Source organism: Onychomys torridus, chromosome 20 (assembly GCF_903995425.1).
Source record: "Onychomys torridus chromosome 20, mOncTor1.1, whole genome shotgun sequence".
NCBI lineage: Eukaryota > Metazoa > Chordata > Mammalia > Rodentia > Cricetidae > Onychomys > Onychomys torridus.
Window position 1 is genome coordinate 7,309,597 of NC_050462.1, and position 20,832 is coordinate 7,330,428.

General features: G+C 49.1%; 1 protein-coding gene across 1 annotated transcript in view; it reads right to left on the bottom strand.

Annotated features, from left to right (window-relative positions):
- Positions 1–999: 999 nt before the first annotated feature.
- Positions 1,000–20,832, bottom strand: part of Stab2 (stabilin 2) — a 170,214-nt gene continuing 150,381 nt past the window's right edge. The window contains exons 59-69 of the mRNA XM_036170220.1: positions 18,153–18,346; positions 16,536–16,677; positions 14,251–14,384; positions 10,859–11,024; positions 10,616–10,722; positions 9,179–9,289; positions 8,252–8,392; positions 6,689–6,796; positions 4,714–4,842; positions 2,311–2,427; positions 1,000–1,122 (exon numbers count right to left, since the gene is read on the bottom strand). Of these exons, the coding sequence (XP_036026113.1) occupies positions 1,066–1,122; positions 2,311–2,427; positions 4,714–4,842; positions 6,689–6,796; positions 8,252–8,392; positions 9,179–9,289; positions 10,616–10,722; positions 10,859–11,024; positions 14,251–14,384; positions 16,536–16,677; positions 18,153–18,346 (1,406 nt within the window). The 3' untranslated portion in view covers positions 1,000–1,065. The remainder of the gene's footprint in view (positions 1,123–2,310; positions 2,428–4,713; positions 4,843–6,688; positions 6,797–8,251; positions 8,393–9,178; positions 9,290–10,615; positions 10,723–10,858; positions 11,025–14,250; positions 14,385–16,535; positions 16,678–18,152; positions 18,347–20,832) is intronic.

Consider the following 20,832-nt stretch of genomic DNA (forward strand, 5'->3'; position numbering starts at 1 on the left):
CCAGCACTCTGGAGGCCAAAGCAGGGGACTATGGACTTGAGGCTAGCCTGGGCTATACAGGGAGGAGAGGGAAGGAGGAGGAAGTGGGGTGAAGGAAGAACAGTATGCTGTGGTCGGTGCATTTTCTAATGATCTCAAGGTTCATTAGTGCATATAGTAATACTGCATCTTTTGGGGGTGTGTTGCATGGGTACACCACAGCTTGGTCACATCAGATGGTGGACATTTCCGTGGTTCTACTTTTGGGCTGTTATGAACAGTGTCACCGTGAGTACATGTGAATCTATGGGCGGACATGTTTTTCATTTCTCTTGGGTATACACCTATGAGAGGTAGTTTGGGTTCTGTGGTAACCCTGTTGGACTGTCGGAGGAACCCTGAGACTCCCACAGTACCTCTCCTTACATTCCCACCAGCCAAGCCTGGAGGCCCAGTGCTCTGCACCCTCACCAATGCTTATCTTTGATGGACCATTTGCTCATTGCTGTCCTAGTGGGTGTGAAGTGGGGTCTCATTGGCTTAAAAGAAACGCAAGGAAACAAAACTAAAGAATTCATAAGACAAATGTTGGCCCATCAAAAGGACTCTAATGAGCCTTACTTACTAAGTGTACTTTGCTTTCATAGCTTGGCCCCTCCTAGGCACACAGTGACTCTTTTTTTGTTGTTCCATAAACATTTATTGAGCACATCCCTGTGGCAGGTACTTCTGGGTACTGGATACAAAGTACATGAAGTGAAGCCCTGCGTTAGGCACTCACAGTCAATAGGAAAATACCACAGGATCACAGTTACCAGCAAGACAAGACAGAACAGAGCAGATGCCATCTGGAACATGCAAAGAATCACAATAGAGCTCAGAGGAGGAGGTTCCCCTGAATGGTCCTGGTAACATGGCGCCTTACCCATGGGAACAACCCCATATTAACCAGAGAGGTGAGGTATGGTTTCTGAGTGTATCATAGTTTAAAACAATGAATGATCCAAGAGACAACTGGTGTTGAGAATTCATGGGGCTGTGGTGGCTCGGGTTTCTGTGGCAGTGGCTGTCGGCTGACTGTTCACATCAGGCTCTCAGTGCTCCCAGGGGGTCTCCGCTCTCCACCTCCTGTTCTTCGGCGTCCTGGAAGACAGAGGGCTGTGATTCTGGGGAGGGGGTGCTCTCCTGCAGCTGTACCCTTCTAGGGGGAATCACTGCTCTGCTCTGGGGCATGCACACCACAGGAGCCTTCCTGCAGGCTGCTGCCTCATTCGGAGGTGGGGGGTGGAGGGTGGGAGTGGGGGTGGGTGGGTGCTAGTCAGGGGTGCTTATGCTGGGGCCGCACAAGCTTTGCTGTTGAAGCTGCCTGTGAGGTCCTCAATGAAGATGGTTCCCCATCTCTAACAGCTCCATAGGAATGTTTACTTCCCTGGGAAGGTGTGAGGGTTAGCTACTACGTGTACCCAGTGGTGATTCGTTATAAACTTTCATAGGGAAATACTAAAGCAGGTGACCGCATAAACACCCTCCACTCCTTGCCAGAGCCCCAGTGAGCCTCCTGCTGTCACTGGCTCGGAGTGGCACCCGGGTTCTGACAAGCAGCATGCTACATGCTAGCAAAGGTTTCTCAAGGTGTTTGGGGTGCACAGAACTGGGACGGGTACCTCACTCCAATATAAAGGTCAGAGAATGTAGCCTGTTGGTGCCCTGGGCCCATGAGTCCTGTTACTGGTATTCAACGACACAGCCAGGCATCAGACAAGGATACTCAGCACACAAGGCTAAGTTTCTCCATGGTTATGCAAGGGGGGAGATGCCTTTCCCTAGCTTCCCAGTCCAGAACTGATGAAAAAGGGCAGGCAGGTTACCTCTCATACTTCCTGTGAATGGGGTGCCCTGCCACAGGGTCACCCTGGGTTAAAGTCAGAATAGCTCCTGTCTGAGCTCAAGCTTCACTTAATACATAGATGGTTCCTTCTGGGAAGACTGGATCAGAAGACCACCCATTAAAGACCTCCTTAAGCAAAAGCAGCTCCGTAAGCAAGGAGCGGCTCTGCCCAAGGCAGAATTAGTCAGATGTGAGCATCACTAAGGGAAGCGCTTTCTACAGGCCTGCTTCCGCAAGAGGCAGCCCACCTGGCCACAGGGTAGCCTCTAGTTTGAGGCTTCTACCATCTACACAAAAGCTGGCACTCTGAACAGAAAACTGGCCTCCAGGCTTGCTATCTGAGGTACATTCTAAAGGGAAGCTCTTCCTGGGGTTGTGGCTCCACTGAACCCTGCTGGAAGGCAGCATTCTGCACCCCAGCCTCAAGTGAAGTGCAAACTCACTGGGAAGGGGTCACAGGAGGACTCAGGGGGTGCCGATGTTGATGTCTCATACACAGGGTTTGAGATATTCTCAGGCGGCTGCTTGCCAAAAGCTGAGACATCAATGTCCTCTTCCGACTGTTAAGAAAGAATTACAAGGGTTGAGAGGCAGGACTGTCCCCGGGATAACTTCACCTCAGGAGCCTTTTCAGCAGCACTGCTAAGATGATTGACATGTGACAGGAGGCACTGGGTCCCAGTGACGACTTACATGTCTGCCCAGGTGTGTCTCCCAAACTGGCCCAGAGGGCATTTCCATCCCCCAGAAATGATCTGTGACCCATGCTGCCAACTCTCCTACCATAAGCACTGCACCGATGAGCCCTGTTACCCTGGAGTTGTGTGGCCGTCCCTGAACTTAGAAAGATCATATATGTGCTACAAATGATCTCATGATTTGACCATTGAATGTTCTCACCCAAACATGCATTGAAATTCTGTCCCCATTTTGAGCTATTAGAAGGGCAGGAGACTTGATTCTACTGTGGCATTTGCAGGCAGGACTTTGGGGTGGTGGTTACGGTTCAAGGGAACAGCAGGGCAAAGCAGAACCCCTGGGACTGGGACTCTGTGAGAGCAGGTGCTCAAGCCAGGACTTGGCTGTCACCCTAGGACTCTCTGCACTGTGTTGAGAACCCGGCCGAGTCGCCTGTAGCAAGAAAGCCCTTACCAGGTGTGGCCACATGGCCTCCCATCACCCAACTTTCAGATCTGTGAGTTGAACAGTTGAAGTGGTCTAGCTTGTGGAGTTTTGGTTATAGTAAGAGATATTTTTGAGGGTTGCCTCTGAGCGTATAGTTGGGCCAGCTAACTTCTGGAAAGCACGGGCTATAGCCTGAAGGCACTGCACAGCTCTTCCTGAGCTTGGAAGAGACCAGGAAGAGCACAGTGAGCAGAAGGAAGCCGCCTGCCTGCTGCACTTCTGCCCAGCCCAGTTCTCTGGGGACTGTGGTTTGGACACGTGTCTCACAAAGGCTCCAGCTAGGTTAAAGACTGGATCCCATCCCTGAGCATTCTTGGGAGTCAATGGGACCTTTAGGAGGTGGGGCCTAGTGGGATGAAGTTTGGAAACTGAGGGGCGTGTCCACAAAGATAACTTGGGAACCCTGGCCCCTTTCTTCCTTTCTCTTTGCCTAGCAGCCACCGTGAAGTGAGTGCTCCGCCATGTGCTCCCGCCATGATGTGCTGTCTTGCCACAGTTCCCAAAGCAAAGTCGCCATGGACTAAAACCACGAGCTAGACTTTTCTTCCACATAACGTGATTATCTCAGGTATTTTGTCATGGTGACAGAAAACAGACTGAGACCTAAGGCCATCCCAAGGTCGGCGCAGGAGCTTGCTCCTGAGGTAGACTCAACTCTGCAAACAGAATGGAATGAGAGTTGCTGGCTAGAGAGTGAGGCCATGCAGGTAGGTGTCAGACCCTATCCCTAACTCTCAGGGCCAGTCTTGATGCCCAAGGCCACTGCGGTGGCCACTTGTCTAGACTCCTCCCAGGAAGCAGGAGCATGGGGTGAGGTAGTTATTCTAGTTACTGTAACCAAATACCAGCTCCTGGGTGAGGACACATTTGAGGTAGCCCGGCCTCTGGAGCTGGCCGTTGATATGGGAGGTATGATTGCCACTGGTGGGAAGTGAAGCCTGGTGTAAGTCATCATGACTGCCTTGGTGATAGTGAGGCTGCCCCTGATTTCCTGCTGCTCTGCGCATGCCTCCTTACGTTTCTGTTTTCTGTGAGTTGAGGTGGTGTGAGGCCCTTGTCAGAAGCCAAGCTGTGCCAGCCCTAGCCTTGGACTTCCCAGTCTCCAGAGCCACAAGCTAATAAATGTATGCTCTTAGACATTCTGGTGGTGTTTGTTTTGTGTTTGTGTATGTGCAGGTATACAATGTATGCCTATGCCTGTGGAAGGCAGCAGACAACCTCAGGTATTAGCCACATTCTTTTTATAAAGACTTGTCCTCTCACTGAACCTGGAGCTTGCCACTTCAGCTAGACCAGCTAGCCAACAAACCTCAGAGACCCTCTGTCTCTCTCTTCAGTGCTGGCTTTATAAGCACACACCTGGCTTTTATTATGTGGGATGTGGGGGTTGAACTCGGGTCCTCATGGCTGCAAAGCAAGCATTTTAGTGGCTTAGTTATCTCTCCAGCCTGTCTGCTTTTGTTTTTCATTTGTTTGTTTGTTTTTAAATAAGATCTTACTGCATAGCTCAGCTGGCTCTGAAGCTATGGCATGTTAGCCTGGAACTTGTGATCCTGCTGTGCTCGCCTGCTGAGTACTGGGATTACAGGTGTGTGTGGCCTGCCTGTGCACAGAAAACAGATGAGAGGCAGCCCATCACTGCCTGCTTCCTTCTCTCTTACCTCAAAGCGCTGGAAGCCAGCTGTTCTCCGGTTTAGTCGGAAGTAAGAATAGGCAGCCAGAGCAATTGCACCCGGGATCAGGATGACAGCACACACTATTCCTGTCCCCAGGCCAGTGTGGGCAGGGGTCTGTACAGAAAGGGAAAGGGGCAGTTCTTAAACCGGTGACTTCCCCAGAGAGCAGGTCTGAGTTCACCCAGTTCTTGCTTGCCCAGGCACCTTGGAGTGATTCATAAAAACAATGTCAAGTTAACATGGTTCTAGGCCTTATTACTGCCAGGGCCTATTTCTTATATCAACCTAAAGAGATATAGACAGTCATTCCTCCATTTTTATATGGAGGAACTAAGGCAAAGAGATGCTAAGTACTTGCCCAAACCACACAGCTTTCTGGAGGTACAGTGGGCTTTAAGACCTGTCTGGTTTTGAGCTTAAATGCACAACCACCAGCTGTGGAATTTTCTAGTAGCTAGCAGTGCACCTCATGTGCCCCTGCGAAATGTTAGGATACTAACAATAACCACAGCCAGCCTATCCGGAGCTGATTTAGGGATTCAGTGTTTCTTTGTGCAGTCTCCCCAGGTCAGGGAAGTACTGTGAACCCCTCTGCACACACTGGGTAGATGAGAAAATGGGCTCAGAGACTCAGAAATCAGCTTAGGATTTCTCACTTCCCTTCCACTGGTTGTATGCATCCCCATGTCGTTTCTTCTCCCCATGTGTGCACAGGAAAATGTAATGGAATCCAGCTACTATCACAAAAGCTACTACTTGGGAAAGTCAAGGACTTCTCCAAAGGTCAAGTATGGCTTAAGAAGTCTTGGTGATATTTTAGCTTTTGTATATATATTAGCTGGTTCCTACAGTGACTTTCTTGTAATGCTATGTGTGCTTCCAAGAACTCCTAACAGTGTATTTATCTAAAATAACTATCAAGCACCCAAGGCCAAACTAAACAACACCTGCCTCCTAGGTCAGGCGGATAGCTGTATTTCTTAGGTAATTTACGGTGAGTCCCTCCTTTCTTACACAACCTTATTAATAGACCCCTAACTTCTTACCTAACGCTTCTCAGATGTAGACTGAGCACATAGACCCCTTTTTTGATATACTAACTGGTCATTAGCGCTCAGTTGACCTCCTCCTTTACCACTCCCATTTGGGGTTGTAAAAGAAAGCCTTCTGGTCACACCTGAGGAAAATTCTTACCTGACTTTATGACCCTGTAAAAATTCAAGCCTGCTGACCTTGCTCTGGAGAGGACTGCTATTGCTTGGGTTTACAACTGGATCCTGAGAGACTTAGGGAGAAGTGAGAGAATTAGGAGACGGAGAGGAGGAGAGAGGAAAAGGAGGAGGGAAGAACTAGGTGGGTAAGAACTGGAGAGGAACGACTAGATGGGAAGAACTAGATTGAAGGGCTAGGAGAGAGGACTAGAGGAACAAGATGAGGAAGAGCCAGATGGGGAAGAACAAGATGAGGAAAAGCCAGATGGGAAGAACAAGATGGCTGAGAACCTAGAAGGGCAGAGCTAAGATGAGAGAATTAAGATGGGACTTAGAGGGACAGCAGATAAATAGAGAGAGAATTCAACGGAAAGGAACTAGAAAGGCTTGAACAGAACTGAAGCTTTGTAGAGAGGATCTTAGCCCAGAGGAATAAAGTAGATCGACAAAGAGCTTGGTGTATCTACATTTATTCCTGCCCCAAATGCCTGACGGAGCTGTAGCTGTAACAGAATTTTGTCTTAGAGGAATAAAGTCAACAGACATAAGAACATAGTGTACGTAGAATTTTTCCCTCAGATATCCCACGCTGGATGTAGTGAAATCTCCGGACCCTGGGTAGTCGACCATACCGACTCATCTTTCCCTTCTGATCAACAGACAGTGGGACTGGAAGCTGGTGGGCATGCACATCAGGAAATGCACAGTTGACGCTGGAGTTTTTCCTCACCAGGAACCGGAATACTTACTGCTGGCATGGGAGGTGCTTTCAAAGGCTCAGAAATGACATGAATGAGCCCGTTGGAGGCGATGATGTCCCACTGCACAATGGCTCTTCCATCCACAAACCTGATCTCCTAGGGAAATGAGGAGAGGGTGTGTGAGACCTGTGACCTCTTCCCCTTCCCCCACAGAGGTGGTTTCCCACTTGGCTTTCTCTGAGGATTCGGGGCTGAGGCTTCAGCCTGGCCTCCCTGTGTATTGTCAAACACCCGTTGCCTTCATGCCACCAGACAAGCTGCTCTGAGGCCTGTAGAGACCTTTGGGCTTACTTCTCTAACCCTGTGTGACAGATGAGCTATCAGAAGGAAATGGCCTGCCCATGATCACTCTAGCAGTAAGTGGTAAACCCCAAGGCTCAGGCTCTGGCTCACACCACACCTCTAGGGGAGGGTTTTCTGTGTCAATCCTGGTGTGAGCACTAGCTTGTGATGTAGGTGGAATTGAGGCACCACGTCCCATCTGCAGAGTTAGAGTCACATTCTGACAGATTCAGGTGGTTCAGAAGTGCATGGGTGTCCAGGCCCTGCCACTTAGGGCTCATCATGTTAGACGCTGGTCTCTACACACCAAAACCTCTGAATCACTGAACCTCTGACAGTTCACAGACACCGTGGTCATCAATGTTGCCATCACGACGACCACCACCACTACCACCACCATCATAACCACCACCACTACCACATCATAACCACCACCATCATAACCACCACCACTACCACATCATAACCACCACCATCATAACCACCACCATCATAACCACCACCACTACCACATCATAACCACCACCATCATAACCACCACCACTACCACATCATAACTACCACCATCATAACCACCACCACTACCACATCATAACCACCACCATCATAACCACCACCACTACCACATCATAACTACCACCACCACCTCCACCACCACCACACTGTCACCCTCATCCCTATGTATCCGGTGGGGAAACAGCTCAAAGAAGTTGGGTATACTAAGTCACCCCAAGGTCATTTGACTTGGAAGCTCACAGTTAATGCCCGACACAGACTAACAAATGGACAGAAACAAAGTATCTTCAAAACAGTTTCATTTCTCCGGCTGGGTGGCGGTGGCACACGCCTTTAATTGGCCCACGCCTTTAATCAGGGCTCTGGAGGCAGAGGCAGGCGGATCTCTGAGTCTGAGGCCCGCCTGGTCTACAGAGTAAGTTCCAGGTCAGCCAGGGCTATGCAGAGAAACCCAGTCTTGAAAAACAAAAAAACAAAACCAAACAAACAAAAACAAAAACAAAACAAAACAGAGTTCCACTTCTCAGTCCTCATTAAGCCGGCTCCTGAGGCCGGTCTGCTGCCAAGGGTCTGGGGTGGCTTGTTAGTATGTAATGTCCAGGCACAGTTTGCATTCACACCAACCCCGATCTGTGGATCTGAAGAGGACTCTCATGCTGTCACAGTTGGCATCTATCGGGTGTCTACTGCTTGCTAGGAGCTTTGCGTGTGTTCTCTCCAGCCCTCTCAATAAGCCCAGAAGGCTTTTCCTACCTGGTGGAGCTGGTCCTGGCTGGAGGTGATGAGTAGCCGGCTTCCCAGCCGGGTCCTCAGAATGGTACCATTGACAAGGTCATTGTAAAAAGAGACACTGACATTAGTGAGGTGGTGCTCGATGTCCCGCCCAGACAGGCTCTAAGGAAAAAAGTAGATGAATAGTCTTAATTCTGAGCAACAGCTGGAAATGACCGGTTTTTCTTAGGTGTTTGGTTTGGGAGTCTTTCCTAAGGGTCACATGTAACTAGCACACGGAAAGTCATCTCCATTCTCTAAAGCGAGTTTCCCTGAGGGGTCAGAGCACATGGAGTGAGTACTAGGCAGGCAGAGGTGTATGACTGGGTAGTGCCTGGGGCTCACAGCCTGCTGCTCAGCCTCTGCAGGGTGGGGGTTGGGCCAGTCCACTCCTCCTCTTTGGATTACATGATGAGGAAGTTGGTGTGTGGCCTCATTGCACCAGGGTCCCTGATTCTTCTTTCCTTCCTGGATTCTTGCCTCTGGCCCCTTATTTCCTTCCCCGACTTTGGGCTCAGCCTTGTGACCTGTTGGCTGATGTCCCCTTAGCAAACAGGACCAGAGGACTTCAACAGCAGGTTTGAACTCAGCACTCCTGCTCTTGGCCATGACTGGGTTAGTCTCTTTGGTTGTGAGAACACTGCAGGCAGAGCCGTCAACAGGCCAGCCGGAACCGGAAGTGGCAGCTGCTCATCATCTGTGTGTGCTGAGGGGGTACAGTACCCCTCTGTATCTGGGGTAGGGATTGTTGTTGGTTTCTTTGTTCTGACAAGGTCCTGTACCTTTACTTCCCAAGTAAATGACAGGCATGCACTATCACGTGTGCTGGGGTGATTCACAATCCACTGTTGAGGTGGTGACAGATGATACATTCTCGTCTAAAGGTGCAGGTACCAGGACTCCACTCACCTTATTTCCCAGTAGCCTGGGCACGAACAGAGTGCCACGGATGGACAGGTCAGTCAAATGTTTCAGAAACGCCTGGCCTCGGGCTGAGCTTTTGGAGTAAACCAGCACCTCCTGGGGAGCAGAAGGAAATGGTCAGATGGGCCACCATGGTGTGGGGGTTGGGCTGGCTGGAGGAGCTGGGGGCACAGAGTGTCTCTGAGAATACCCTGACGTTGGGCTACAGGCTGGAGGGCTAGGATGTCTTTTCCTCTCTTCACTGTATCCTCCCAAGATGCCCTGTTCTGCCCCACACTGTGTGAGGCAACACCCGTGTCCTGTCACAAGATACCATCTTACAGAGCAGCAGCTGGCTGCATTTTGGGTGCAGAGGCAGCATGGTGTTGCATCTCATGCATGCACAAAGACACTGTCGTCTGTCTAGCAGGAGCCATGGAGCATGGGCATATGAACAATCTTTCTACATCCAGACATATGAAGACACAACCTCCTCACCCGTAAAAGGAGGGACGCCTAACACCGGTCCTCACTGATCTGTCATTCAGCCATCTGATGCGGTGCGTGCATCTCATGATGGACAGGCAGAGAACTCCAGACTGTGCTAGGACATCAGCTCAGCATGGTCGCCGCTGCTCGATTAGGCTCATTCAGTTGCGGTTCAGCCAGATGTGCCCAACCTTGAGCCCCACCTGCCTTGAGCCCCCGGCTGCGCTCCAGCCTCTGTCACTAGGTTCTTTGAATATCTAACCACTTGGGGAGACTGGGCACTGAGTGAGTCCTCTGCCTTCCATAAGGCCTCTTTGAGTGTGTGGCCTCTTTATCCCTTCTGCAGCCATTCTGTTACCTGTGTAAGTGTGTATATTACTGTATGAATTATCATAGATGGCCCAAGAGTAAGTAGTAGCAATCGACAGTGGAATAAAGAACCCGTGGTTGCCAGTGGTCATATTATCAAGGGCACAGAGGGCTGAATGTACTAAAAGTACATAGCTTGTGAATTTACTGTTAATTAATGACTTTTAATGCAGTGGAAAGACAAAAATGTGTTCACTTCTGATACAATGTGCCCATGATTTAAGAAATAGTCATGCTATATATATTTTTTTTTGATCAGTGTCTTAAACTGCTTTAGATGCAAACACAGGCGATACCTGTGTTGCATGGATGAAACTAGAAGTTTCCGTGTGCTTACAGTGTCAAAATATCAAGTCATTTAAAGATCACAACCACCCCAGGAGGCTGCTATGCTCACAGAGCCTCCTCCCCTCCTCTCTCGAGGGCCTATGCTCTCAATCTCAGCTGTGAGCCTTTGGCTTCCTTCAAAACCTCACTTTAAAAGATAACACCAACAACAAACAAACACAAACACCCCACTTTTTCCTTAGCTGTTTGCAGGCAAGCCTCCCTGCTGGAGCGGAGCCGGACAGACAGGGTACTTACCGTCAGGAAGTTCCTGAGCGAGGATAAGGACATGAGGACTTGAAGCAGGTTCCCACTGCACGAGAAGCCATCTCCCACATAGCCTGCCTTGCAGGTGCAGTTCACATCTGGAAAGGAGAGGCACAGGGGCCACACCCAGTGAGGTGAGGCCTGGGCCACCCTGTTCACTCTTGGGGATTGGCTGGCCAGGCAGAGGTGCTCAGAGCAGTCTGGCCTGGAGCCTGTAGTGGATGGGACAATAACCTTTCATCCGGTAACAGAAGACGTCCCACATTTCACTCCTGTTGGGCCTGATTCCGTAGTCCACTATCCCAACAACGTTTGAACCACACTTCTGAGAGGCATAGGTCGTGGGGTAGGCAACCCGGCCACTCTCCAGCCAGCCAGCTGAGCAGAGGTGATAGCTGGCCTGCAGAGACAGGGCAATGACTGGGTTAGTCAGACTGTCTTGTTTGCTGTGGAATCATTTTGGTAATTCTGATCCCTACCCAGACTATGAATCTATGGAGCCTGCTGTACTCTAGGGCCTGGAATAAATAAGTCACTAAACTTTTGTCCATCAGGCCATTGGATGAATGATCATGATGCTCTTTCTTTCTCTAGGTGTCCAGGCCTTTAACGCTCACTTCTCTCTTGAGAAGGAATTCACCACCAGCCATTTAGCCCAGGGCAAATTCTTCTGCTTATGAATAAACAAAACTCAACTGATGATGGAATTCTAATTCATTACCACCATCACTTTATGTGGCTGTAACTTTAAAATCCTTATCAGATGGTTAAGATGACTGAGGTATTGGGTGATGGTTTTTGCCCTAAGAACTGTAGATCATCTAACAAAATCCCCAGTGCCAGGCATGGAAAAACTCTTCTCCAGCTGATGAGCAATGGAGTCCAGAAGACTTAGATATTCCCAAACAATATAGGCTTTTGCCAATGCTCTTGGTCACCCCACAGAACCTGCAGGTGAGACCCTATTGCTAAAGACACCATACACTTTGGACATAGGACTTGGAGGCATCAAGCTGGAACCTACTTAGAGACCTCCTTCCTGGGGACTGGCTCTTACAGTATCGGAAGGTGCTATGCCAGCTGCCAAGGGAGAGAAGCAATCAGTAGTCCTGCCCAGCTCTAAAGCTTACAAACCGAAACAGCATGGCAAAATATTCCCAAAGGAGTGACGATAACACTTTCATCTTAGAGGTGTCAGCAGCTGTCCAGTGGGACTTAAGGCCTGCTCAGTGGGAGGGGATTCACTGACTGGGGCCATAAACCTCGCCGGCTACCTGTGGCTGCTGACGTCATATATACTACTACAGCCCTTTCCTAAGCCAGCATAATTTCTAACTACATTCTAAATACTTATCATTCCACTCATAGATAAGTGTAACTCTCACTCCTCATTAAAGACTTTTTACAGCAGATGGAGCCCTGACAGAGATCTACAACAGACGAAATGCCCAGCACCAGTTGATATAGCTACAACACAACTCCTACACCTCAGACTTAGGGAAGAGGGGGCAGAAAGACTCTAGAGAGCCAGAGGACGAGGACATCTGCTGAGAGACAGGTAAGTGTTCAGAGAGAGGAAGGATTGGTTTTCTCCAGGGATGAGATCGCTGATAAGTTTCTCAGTCCCATGTGGTCAGCCCTGAACAAATATGAACATGAGCAACACTCAATGGACTCAGCAGTGTGTGTGTGTGTGTGTGTGTGTGTGTGTGTGTGTGTGTGTGTGTGTAGTAAATTAAATAGGAGGTCATGAATTTGAGAAGGAGTGTGGGGACATGGGAAGGGATGGTGTCATGGAGGAGGGTGGAAATAATGTAAATATAGTACTTATGTATGAAATTCTCAAAAATTATTTAAAAAAGAAGACCGAGGCAAAACAAAATAAATTGCTCAAAATCATAGCCAGCACCTAGAAGATTCAGACACACCTAGTTTATCCCAATCTCTCAATAATCCAAGTTGAGTTCCTTCTGCACTCCACACTCCCACAGTCCTGTACACACACACACACACACACACACACATTCCCAGTCCTGTACACACACACACACACTCCCACAGTCCTGTACACACACACACACACACACACACACACACACACTCCCACAGTCCTATACACACACACACACACACACACACACACACACACACAGACATTCCCAGTCCTGTACACACACACACACACTCCCACAGTCCTGTACACACACACACACACACACACACACTCACAGACATTCCCAGTCCTGTACACACACACACACACTCCCACAGTCCTGTACACACACACACACACACACACACACAGACATTCCCAGTCCTGTACACACACACACACACTCCCACAGTCCTGTACACACACACACACACACACACACATTCCCAGTCCTGTACACACACACACTCCCACAGTCCTGTACACACACACACACACACACACACACACACTCCCACAGTTCTGTACAGATACACACTACCACAGTCCTGTACACACACACACACACACACACACACACACACACACACACACACTATAGTCCTATACAAATATACACACTACCGAAGTCCTGTATAGACACATGCATTACTGTAGTCCTGTACAGATACACACACATAGTCCTACACACACACACACACACACACACACACACACACAGACATTCCCAGTCCTGTACACACACACACACACTCCCACAGTCCTGTACACACACACACACACACACACACACACACACATTCCCAGTCCTGTACACACACACACTCCCACAGTCCTGTACACACACACACACACACACACACACACACACTATAGTCCTATACAAATATACACACTACCGAAGTCCTGTATAGACACATGCATTACTGTAGTCCTGTACAGATACACACACATAGTCCTACACACACACACACACACACACACACACACTACCGTTACTGCTGTACAGACACACCAGGACTACAGGCTTCAGTGGTCTGATCACAACAAGAAGATTCAGACCGGTCAGAAGTCCGATCCTGGCATCAAGGGCTTTGACCTTGGGAAGGTCTGGACAAAGGTCGCACGCTCTGGCTGTGTTGGAGGTGGGAGGAAGGTCCTCAAATCAGATCACTGGGCTCTTCCTCCTTCGTAGTTGTGAGAACCACCAGCAGGCAGCTTTGGTGCTAGAGGCTGAGAGCAGCCTGGCCAGAGAGTGCCATCCCTCCCTGCTGGGGTGGGCCTGCAGTGCCCACACTTCTTTCACCAGTTCCTAGGACCCGAGCTGTTTCTGGGATCAAGGAGACCCAGACCAGGGTCTAGCCTAACTGGCATCCAGCTGCGATGTTAGCATTTCCCTCTGCCTCCTGGATGTACCACCTCTGGGTGACGTTGGATACTAACTATAGTTAACCTTTCTGAGCCTGTTTGTGTGTATAACAGGAGGACACCTACCTCCAGGGACATGGTCAGGATGCCAACATGACACCCTGCACAGTGCTGGACACACGGCAGATGAGCTCTCACCATTGCTTCAGGAGTCTCCTGCGCAGGCCTGAAGGCAGCCGCCTGAGCTTTCTCCAGCTTCCCAGGAGGCTGCCTGCACACCCTCCCTCAGGCCCTGCCTCAAGTAGCTGCTTCACCGGGAACCCACCTTCTGTGCATAGGAGAGCTGCTTGTAGGTGGCCATGGATGCAGCCTCCTTGGCACAGGCCTCTTTGGCTTTGTCGAAGGTCAGTTTGTACTGGCCCATGGGGGAGCGCAGATGGAAAACCCCGACAGTCGTGTCTGGAAGAGGAGGGAAATTATGCGGTCAGCCTGCTTGGCTGGCAAGGATTGAAGCGAAAGACTTAGAAGGACTTCACGGTAGAGGCCATCTGTAGCCCAGGATGCTCTGGGAAGTCGCCTCTCCCAACTGAAGCACAGGGTACCCCAGGAGGCCACTCCCCCTCAAGTTATGTTGAAGCACGTCAGTTGAAGTATTTACTCTTTCGAGTTGTATGAAGAGGGCTGGGGAGACGGCGTAGCAGTTGAGAGCACTGCCTACTCTTTCAGAACAGTGCCTGCACAACAGCTCACAACTGTTTGCAACTCCAGGCCCAGGGGTCCAACGCCCTCCTGTGGCCTCTATAGGTACTGCACACACATGGCCCAGTGGGGACTCCCTCAGCAATCTCCACTAACCTAGAATAATCCTCTCCCTGTCCATTTTTTCTCTAAGCACACTGGCTCCCCCATCTTCTCTGGGTTTGACCAATGCATGCATTTGTTGGGTCTCCACTGTAGGCCCAGGCTACTACTGCACATCCCTGGAAAATATCTCTCATCTCACCTAGATAGACTGCTCTATTGGAAAAACAAGTGTTTATTTTTGTTTTTGTTGTTGTTGTTTGTTTTTTGAGACAGGGTCTCATTATGTAGTCCTGCCTGGCCTGGAAGTTTCTACACAGACCTGGCTGAGCTCGAACTCACAGAAATCTATCTACCTCTGCCTCCTGAGCGCTGGGATTAAAGGTGTATATTATCATGCCCACTGCTCTGTTTTTAACAGAAGATTCATTGCGATACAATTTTATAAGATAAAATTGGCCATTTTGATCATTTCTTACGACTTTTAAATACATGAATGTTGGGCAAGCATCACTGCTCTCCATTTACAGTACGTTTCCATGATTCCAACAAAGTCTCTACCATGAAACAGTCACTTCCCATTCTCTCTTCCTCTGTCCTGTGGGAATCCCTCTTCTATTCTTTCTCCCCAGGAGTCTACCTGAGCTAGGTTTCTCCGATGGCTGACTCATAGAATGGCTGTCTGTTTGTGTCTGGCTTATGTCATTGATGTCACATGCCAAGGCTAGATAGTCCACGCTGTACCATCTATCAGAATTTCTGATGCTTTCCTGGTGAACGTTGCCCGCTGCATGGGTGTGCTGCATTTGTTTATCTACTCACAGAAACCCTTCTAGCTGTCCTGCACATTGCTGCTGTAGATGTGGGCATGCAGACAGCCAGGACTTCTGAGCCCCTACTTTCAACCTTCTTCTCTCTAGTCTTGCTCTTTATCGTAGCCGCAGGAACACAGGGTAAAGGTGTGTCTTCTGTTTTACTACGTTTCCCCCTTATCTTCTTAAGCTTCCCCAATATACTGGGCCTCTTCTTGCAGGAACAGTCTATGTCTTCCATGTCACTGCATTTTCTCTGTTTATACTTCCTTTGTCTTGTTCTGGGAGGGATTTGAGGCATGCCTCAGGGTTTGGTGTAGGACAAGTATTAAATCAATAGTTGCTATTGAGATATGAAAAAAAAAAAAAACCTAAACAACAAAAACTCTCTGAGTTGGCCTTGCTATAAGTGAGGGCCAAACATGCAGGGATCTCCAGTCAATACTAAAGGATGCAATGCACAGTAACTTGGGTCACTTTTGAAGTCACTGAAGTTCCTCTCTGCTCGGGCTCTGCTCGGGCTCTGCGTGATTTTCCTGTAGGGTTTCCACATGCCCTGCCCTCTGGGCCTCTGCACTGTGGCTTTTCTACTTTCTACTGCGGGTCTTATCACCCATGTATCATACACCGTTCAGATCATCCTCAGACATGCATGTGGTATACGCCAGCCACTGTGGGAGAAGCGAAGAGCTGGGAAGACATGGCTGCTCTTTTTTGTTACTGACCACTTTAAGCTGCTCTTCCAGATTCGATTCCAGCTAATGGCTGTAAGGCGCTAAGCAACATGGGAAAGGAGGAAAACACTGGGAAGGTCCTTTGAGCCTCTCCCAGTTCTAGCCTTCAAGGTCCATTGTGAGTTGACTTTCCTGCCTCAGCAGTTCGGGATAACGTATGGATTCTTTAGTTTCTGTTTTATTTTTCTTTCTTCCCCTGCACACACCCCTCACCCAAGCGCGAAGAGAATGGTGCGTTGGGATGGGGCCCCAGCCACACTGACCCTGGAAGTGAAGGTCCATACAGCTGGCATCTGGGTGGCACTGTCCATTGTCCTGTAAACAGCGGTCCAGGGGTAGCTTTTCGGGCTCACAGTCCATCCCATCCCCCACATAGTGACTCTTACATTCACACTTGTGCTTGCCCTGAGGAGAGAGGGCGGAGAAAGGTGAAAAAGCCCCCAGGATTCCAAGTGCCAGAAGACACGCACCCAGCACAGAAGCAGTTCAGAAAGGCCGACGCGCTGCCTGCCCTGCCCAAGTAGAATGAATGTTGTCTTTTCTGTGCAGGCTCATGACCAAAGGCTGCCATCCTTCTCTGCATCAGTGCTGCTTTCTCAAAGAGCCCCTCCCTCCAAAGCACCCTGCAGGAAGCAGCTCTTGACCGCTATTCCAACACACGGCCCCCGTCTCTGCTCATGGCCTTTCCCACTCTGTGCCAGGGTCGTGACTGGCACTAAGTGCCACCCTTTTCTCTAGTTGTACACGTGCTCCTGGAATGCAGGGAGGCCGTCTGTCTTTTTCCCCATATCCCTGGCACCTGCCATAGTTCATTGCTGTTGTTTGTGACCACTGGTCCAGTCAGAGAGTGACCTCATCCAATCTTATAAACCCTGTGATGTCTCTGGATTCCTCCCCATGAGGAAACTGAGACACCAAGTGGTCACTAGCCACACAACGCAGATGCTCAGAGCTGAGTCTCAGAGGCTGCCTGACTCTGAATCTGTTTGTAACTGGTAATGGGCATCGAGTCCCAGCTGCTCTTCCCAACAGAGAAATGGGGTACCGGCTCAGTTCCTAAAAGACTCGAGGAAGTGTCCCTGTTACGGCATTTCTTATCAGCTTTCTGTTTTTGTTTTTAATTTTTATTATATGTGCAGTATGCTGTCTGCATATATGCCTGCAGGCCAGAAGAGGTCACCAGATCTCATTACAGGTGGTTGTGAGCCACCATGTGGTTGCTGGGAATTGAACTCAGGACCTCTGGAAGAGCAAGCAGTGCTCTTAACCTCTGAGCCACCTCTCCAGTTCCAGCTTTCTGTTTTCATGAACTTCAGATCTGAAGTCACGGCAGACTTATGGGAAAGTCGGGAAGGAAGCATAGAAGACCCTCTGTGGCAGCAGTCCTCACTTTCCCAACGCTGAGACCTTTGTTATAACAGAGTCCTCATGGTGTGGTCACTCCCAATCATAAAAATCATTTTGTTGCTACTTATAACTGTAATTTTGCTGCTGTTACGAATTGTAATGTAAATATTTGATATGCGGGAGATCTGATATGTGACCCCCAAAGGGATCACGATCCCTATCAGCTATCAGCTTCCCTTAATGTGAGCACCCTCTAGCTGTAGGGAAGCCAGAGTGATGCTGGTGTAGTCCTATTAACTAAACAACAGAACTTACATCAATTTCACCAAATTCGACTCTAACGTCCTTTTCTGCTGAGGATACAAAATCGCATCAACACTGACTTTTACTAGAAGCAGACGAAGGTGGGAAGATAGTGAAGCAGAGGCCAGAGGGGAAGCAGAGGCCAGGGAGCTGAGGACACCAGCCTGAACCTGAGGACACCAGGCTCAAAGAGCTGCTATCCCAAATGTCTCCATGGAATTGGGACTTACTGGGCCAGTCATCCTGCAGGTGGCATGCTCATGACATCCGCCATTGACACCATCTGCACAGGGGTCTATCTCTGTGCAGCTGTGGCCGTCCCCCTGGTAGCCCTTCTGGCAGCTGCAGGAGACTTGCGTGCCCTTCTGGGAGCACTTGGCGGCCTTTGCACAGCCCCCATTGTTCTGTTTGCAGAAATCCACAACTGCAAGAGAAAGAGTAGAGGGTTTCCTGTACCACTGTCTGGGGTCAGTCAGCCTTGACCGTGAATGGAAAGGAGCTGACCAAGTCCTCATATGTCTTTGGTCTCCTGGTCTGTGAGCTCTCTGCTAGCTTGTTATGATTCATGTTCTTGTGACACCCTGACAGACCTGTCACATACTACTCATGGGACAGCTTTGATGAGAATTTTCATAATAAATTGGCACCTCTCTCTCTCTCTCTCTCTCTCTCTCTCTCTCTCTCTCTCTCTCTCTCTCTCTCTCTCTCTCTCTCTCTCGTCCTGGTTAACCTGATACAACCTAGACTCATTTGAGGGAGTCTCAGTTGAGTGATGGTTCAGATTCAGATCTGACTGACCCATGGCCATGTCTGTAAGAGACTGTCTTGATTGATGATGAATGTAGTAGGCCCACCCTAGTCCACTACGGGTGGCTCCATCCCTAGGTAGGTGGGTCTGGGCTGATGAGAAAGCTGGTTGAGCAAAGCCAGTGAGTGAGATAACACTCCTCCATGGTTCTGCTTCAGGCCCACTTGAGTTCCTGTGCTCATTTCTGTTGTGGAATATTATTTAGATATGTTACATTTGTTCATGTTGTGGAATTTTGTTTTAATAATGCAGAGATGTGTTGCATTCTTTTATGTTGCATTTGTTTAACTCTGAAGCTGTGTGACTTTGCCTGTCTAAAACACCTGATGGTCTAATAAAGAACTGAATGGCCAGACAATAGCTGGGCAGAGAAAGGCTAGGCAGGGCTCACAGGCAGAGAGAACAAATAGGAGGAGGTGTAGTGGGTAGCCATCCCAGCATTGGCCTGGAAGTTCCAACCCCCATTGAGGCTTCAGTAATGATCACGCCCACAAGGCGGGGCAGAGGAAGGAGCGGAAGACCGAGGAGCAGGAGGAGGTGGTCTCTTGGTTCCGGGACGCGGGACACTAGAGGTGGACCGAGCAGAGTTCTCCAGAGAACACCGCCGGACTACCCTATACCTTTGCCTGCAACCTACCCCTTCATTTGTAAGTTACCCCACAAAATAAACCTCCCTTTTAACTACGTGGAGTGGCCTTAATAATTTCACCAATAAGGAGGAATCTGGGTAGAAAGATCAAGGAGAAAGAAAATAAGGGGCCATCCACACAGCCACAGAACCAGACAAGAAATAAGAAGGAAAGAAAAGTTATACAGAAATAGAGAAAGGTAAAATCCCACAGACAAAAGGTAGATGGGATAATTTAAGAAAAGCTGGCAAGAAATAAGAAATAATAAGCCTCCATGTGATTTATTTGGGAGCTGGGTGGCAGGTCGCCCAGAAAAGCAAAGAGTAAAGAGTAAAAACAACAAACTACAGATTTCCTTCAGCGACAGATTGTGGCCTCAAAATGTAAGCCAAACACTCTTTCCTACCTAAGGAAGTGGACTAGGGTGGGCCTACTATATAGTCCTTAGGTGTTTGGTCAGTGTTTTATAGGGGCAACAGAAAAGCAAACTAGAACAGTGAGTGAGTGAGTGAGTGAGTGTGTGTGTGTGTGTGTGTGTGTGTGTGTGTGTGTGTGTAGGTATGAGGTTAGTACAGTAAGGGACACCTTGTGAGACAAGACTCTCCAACCCTGTTCAAAGGATCAGTCTCAGAGAGCTTGCTTGTCTGACCAGATAAAGCAGTAGGGTGTGCAGGGCTGGGACCTGAACCCAGGTTGGTGTGGCCTTGCTGCGGATTAGGATTATTGCTCTGTATGCTGCGAATGTGTTGTTCTGATTGGTTAATAAATACGGGCTGATTGGCCCGTAGCCAGGCAGGAAGTATAGGTGGGACAAAGAGAGAGGAGAATTCTGGGAACAGCAAGGCTGAGTCAGGAGACACTGCCAGGAGAAGCAAGATGTAAAGATACCACATGGCAAGGTATAGATTTATAAAAATGGGTTAATTTAAGACATAAGATCTAGCTAGTAAGAAGCCTGAGCCATTAGGCCATACAGTTTTAATTAATATAAGCCTCTGTGTGTTTATTTGGGGGACGCTAGTGGGAAAGAATTGTCCCTACTGCCGGCAGGCCTGGACACAGGAAAACTTCAGCTACATGGCCTTACAGTGTTGTGTTTGCTTTTAGGGCCTTCATTTTCACAATTGCCAAATTTCGGCCCAGAATTGTCTATCTGAAGCTGCAGGAGGAGCTGGGAAGTGGATCTATTTCTTTTGGCTGCACTTATGCTCAGAGTCACTGGAGTCACTTAAGACTCTGAGAGCATGAACGTGAGGTGAGGTGCAAGAGCCTCCTCCTGGACAGCAGGGTAGAGTGAGGGAGCTGGGCCTTTGCTACCATTGTTGAGTATGGACGGACTCTTCTGGAATGCCTTGCAGGAGGCTACAAAAGGGCAGGCATGTCAACACCTGTTGTTTATAAAGCATATTTATCTGTGGGAGTGTTTACTCATAGAAAACTTCAGAAAAGACAAGTTCCTGAGACTGCTCATCC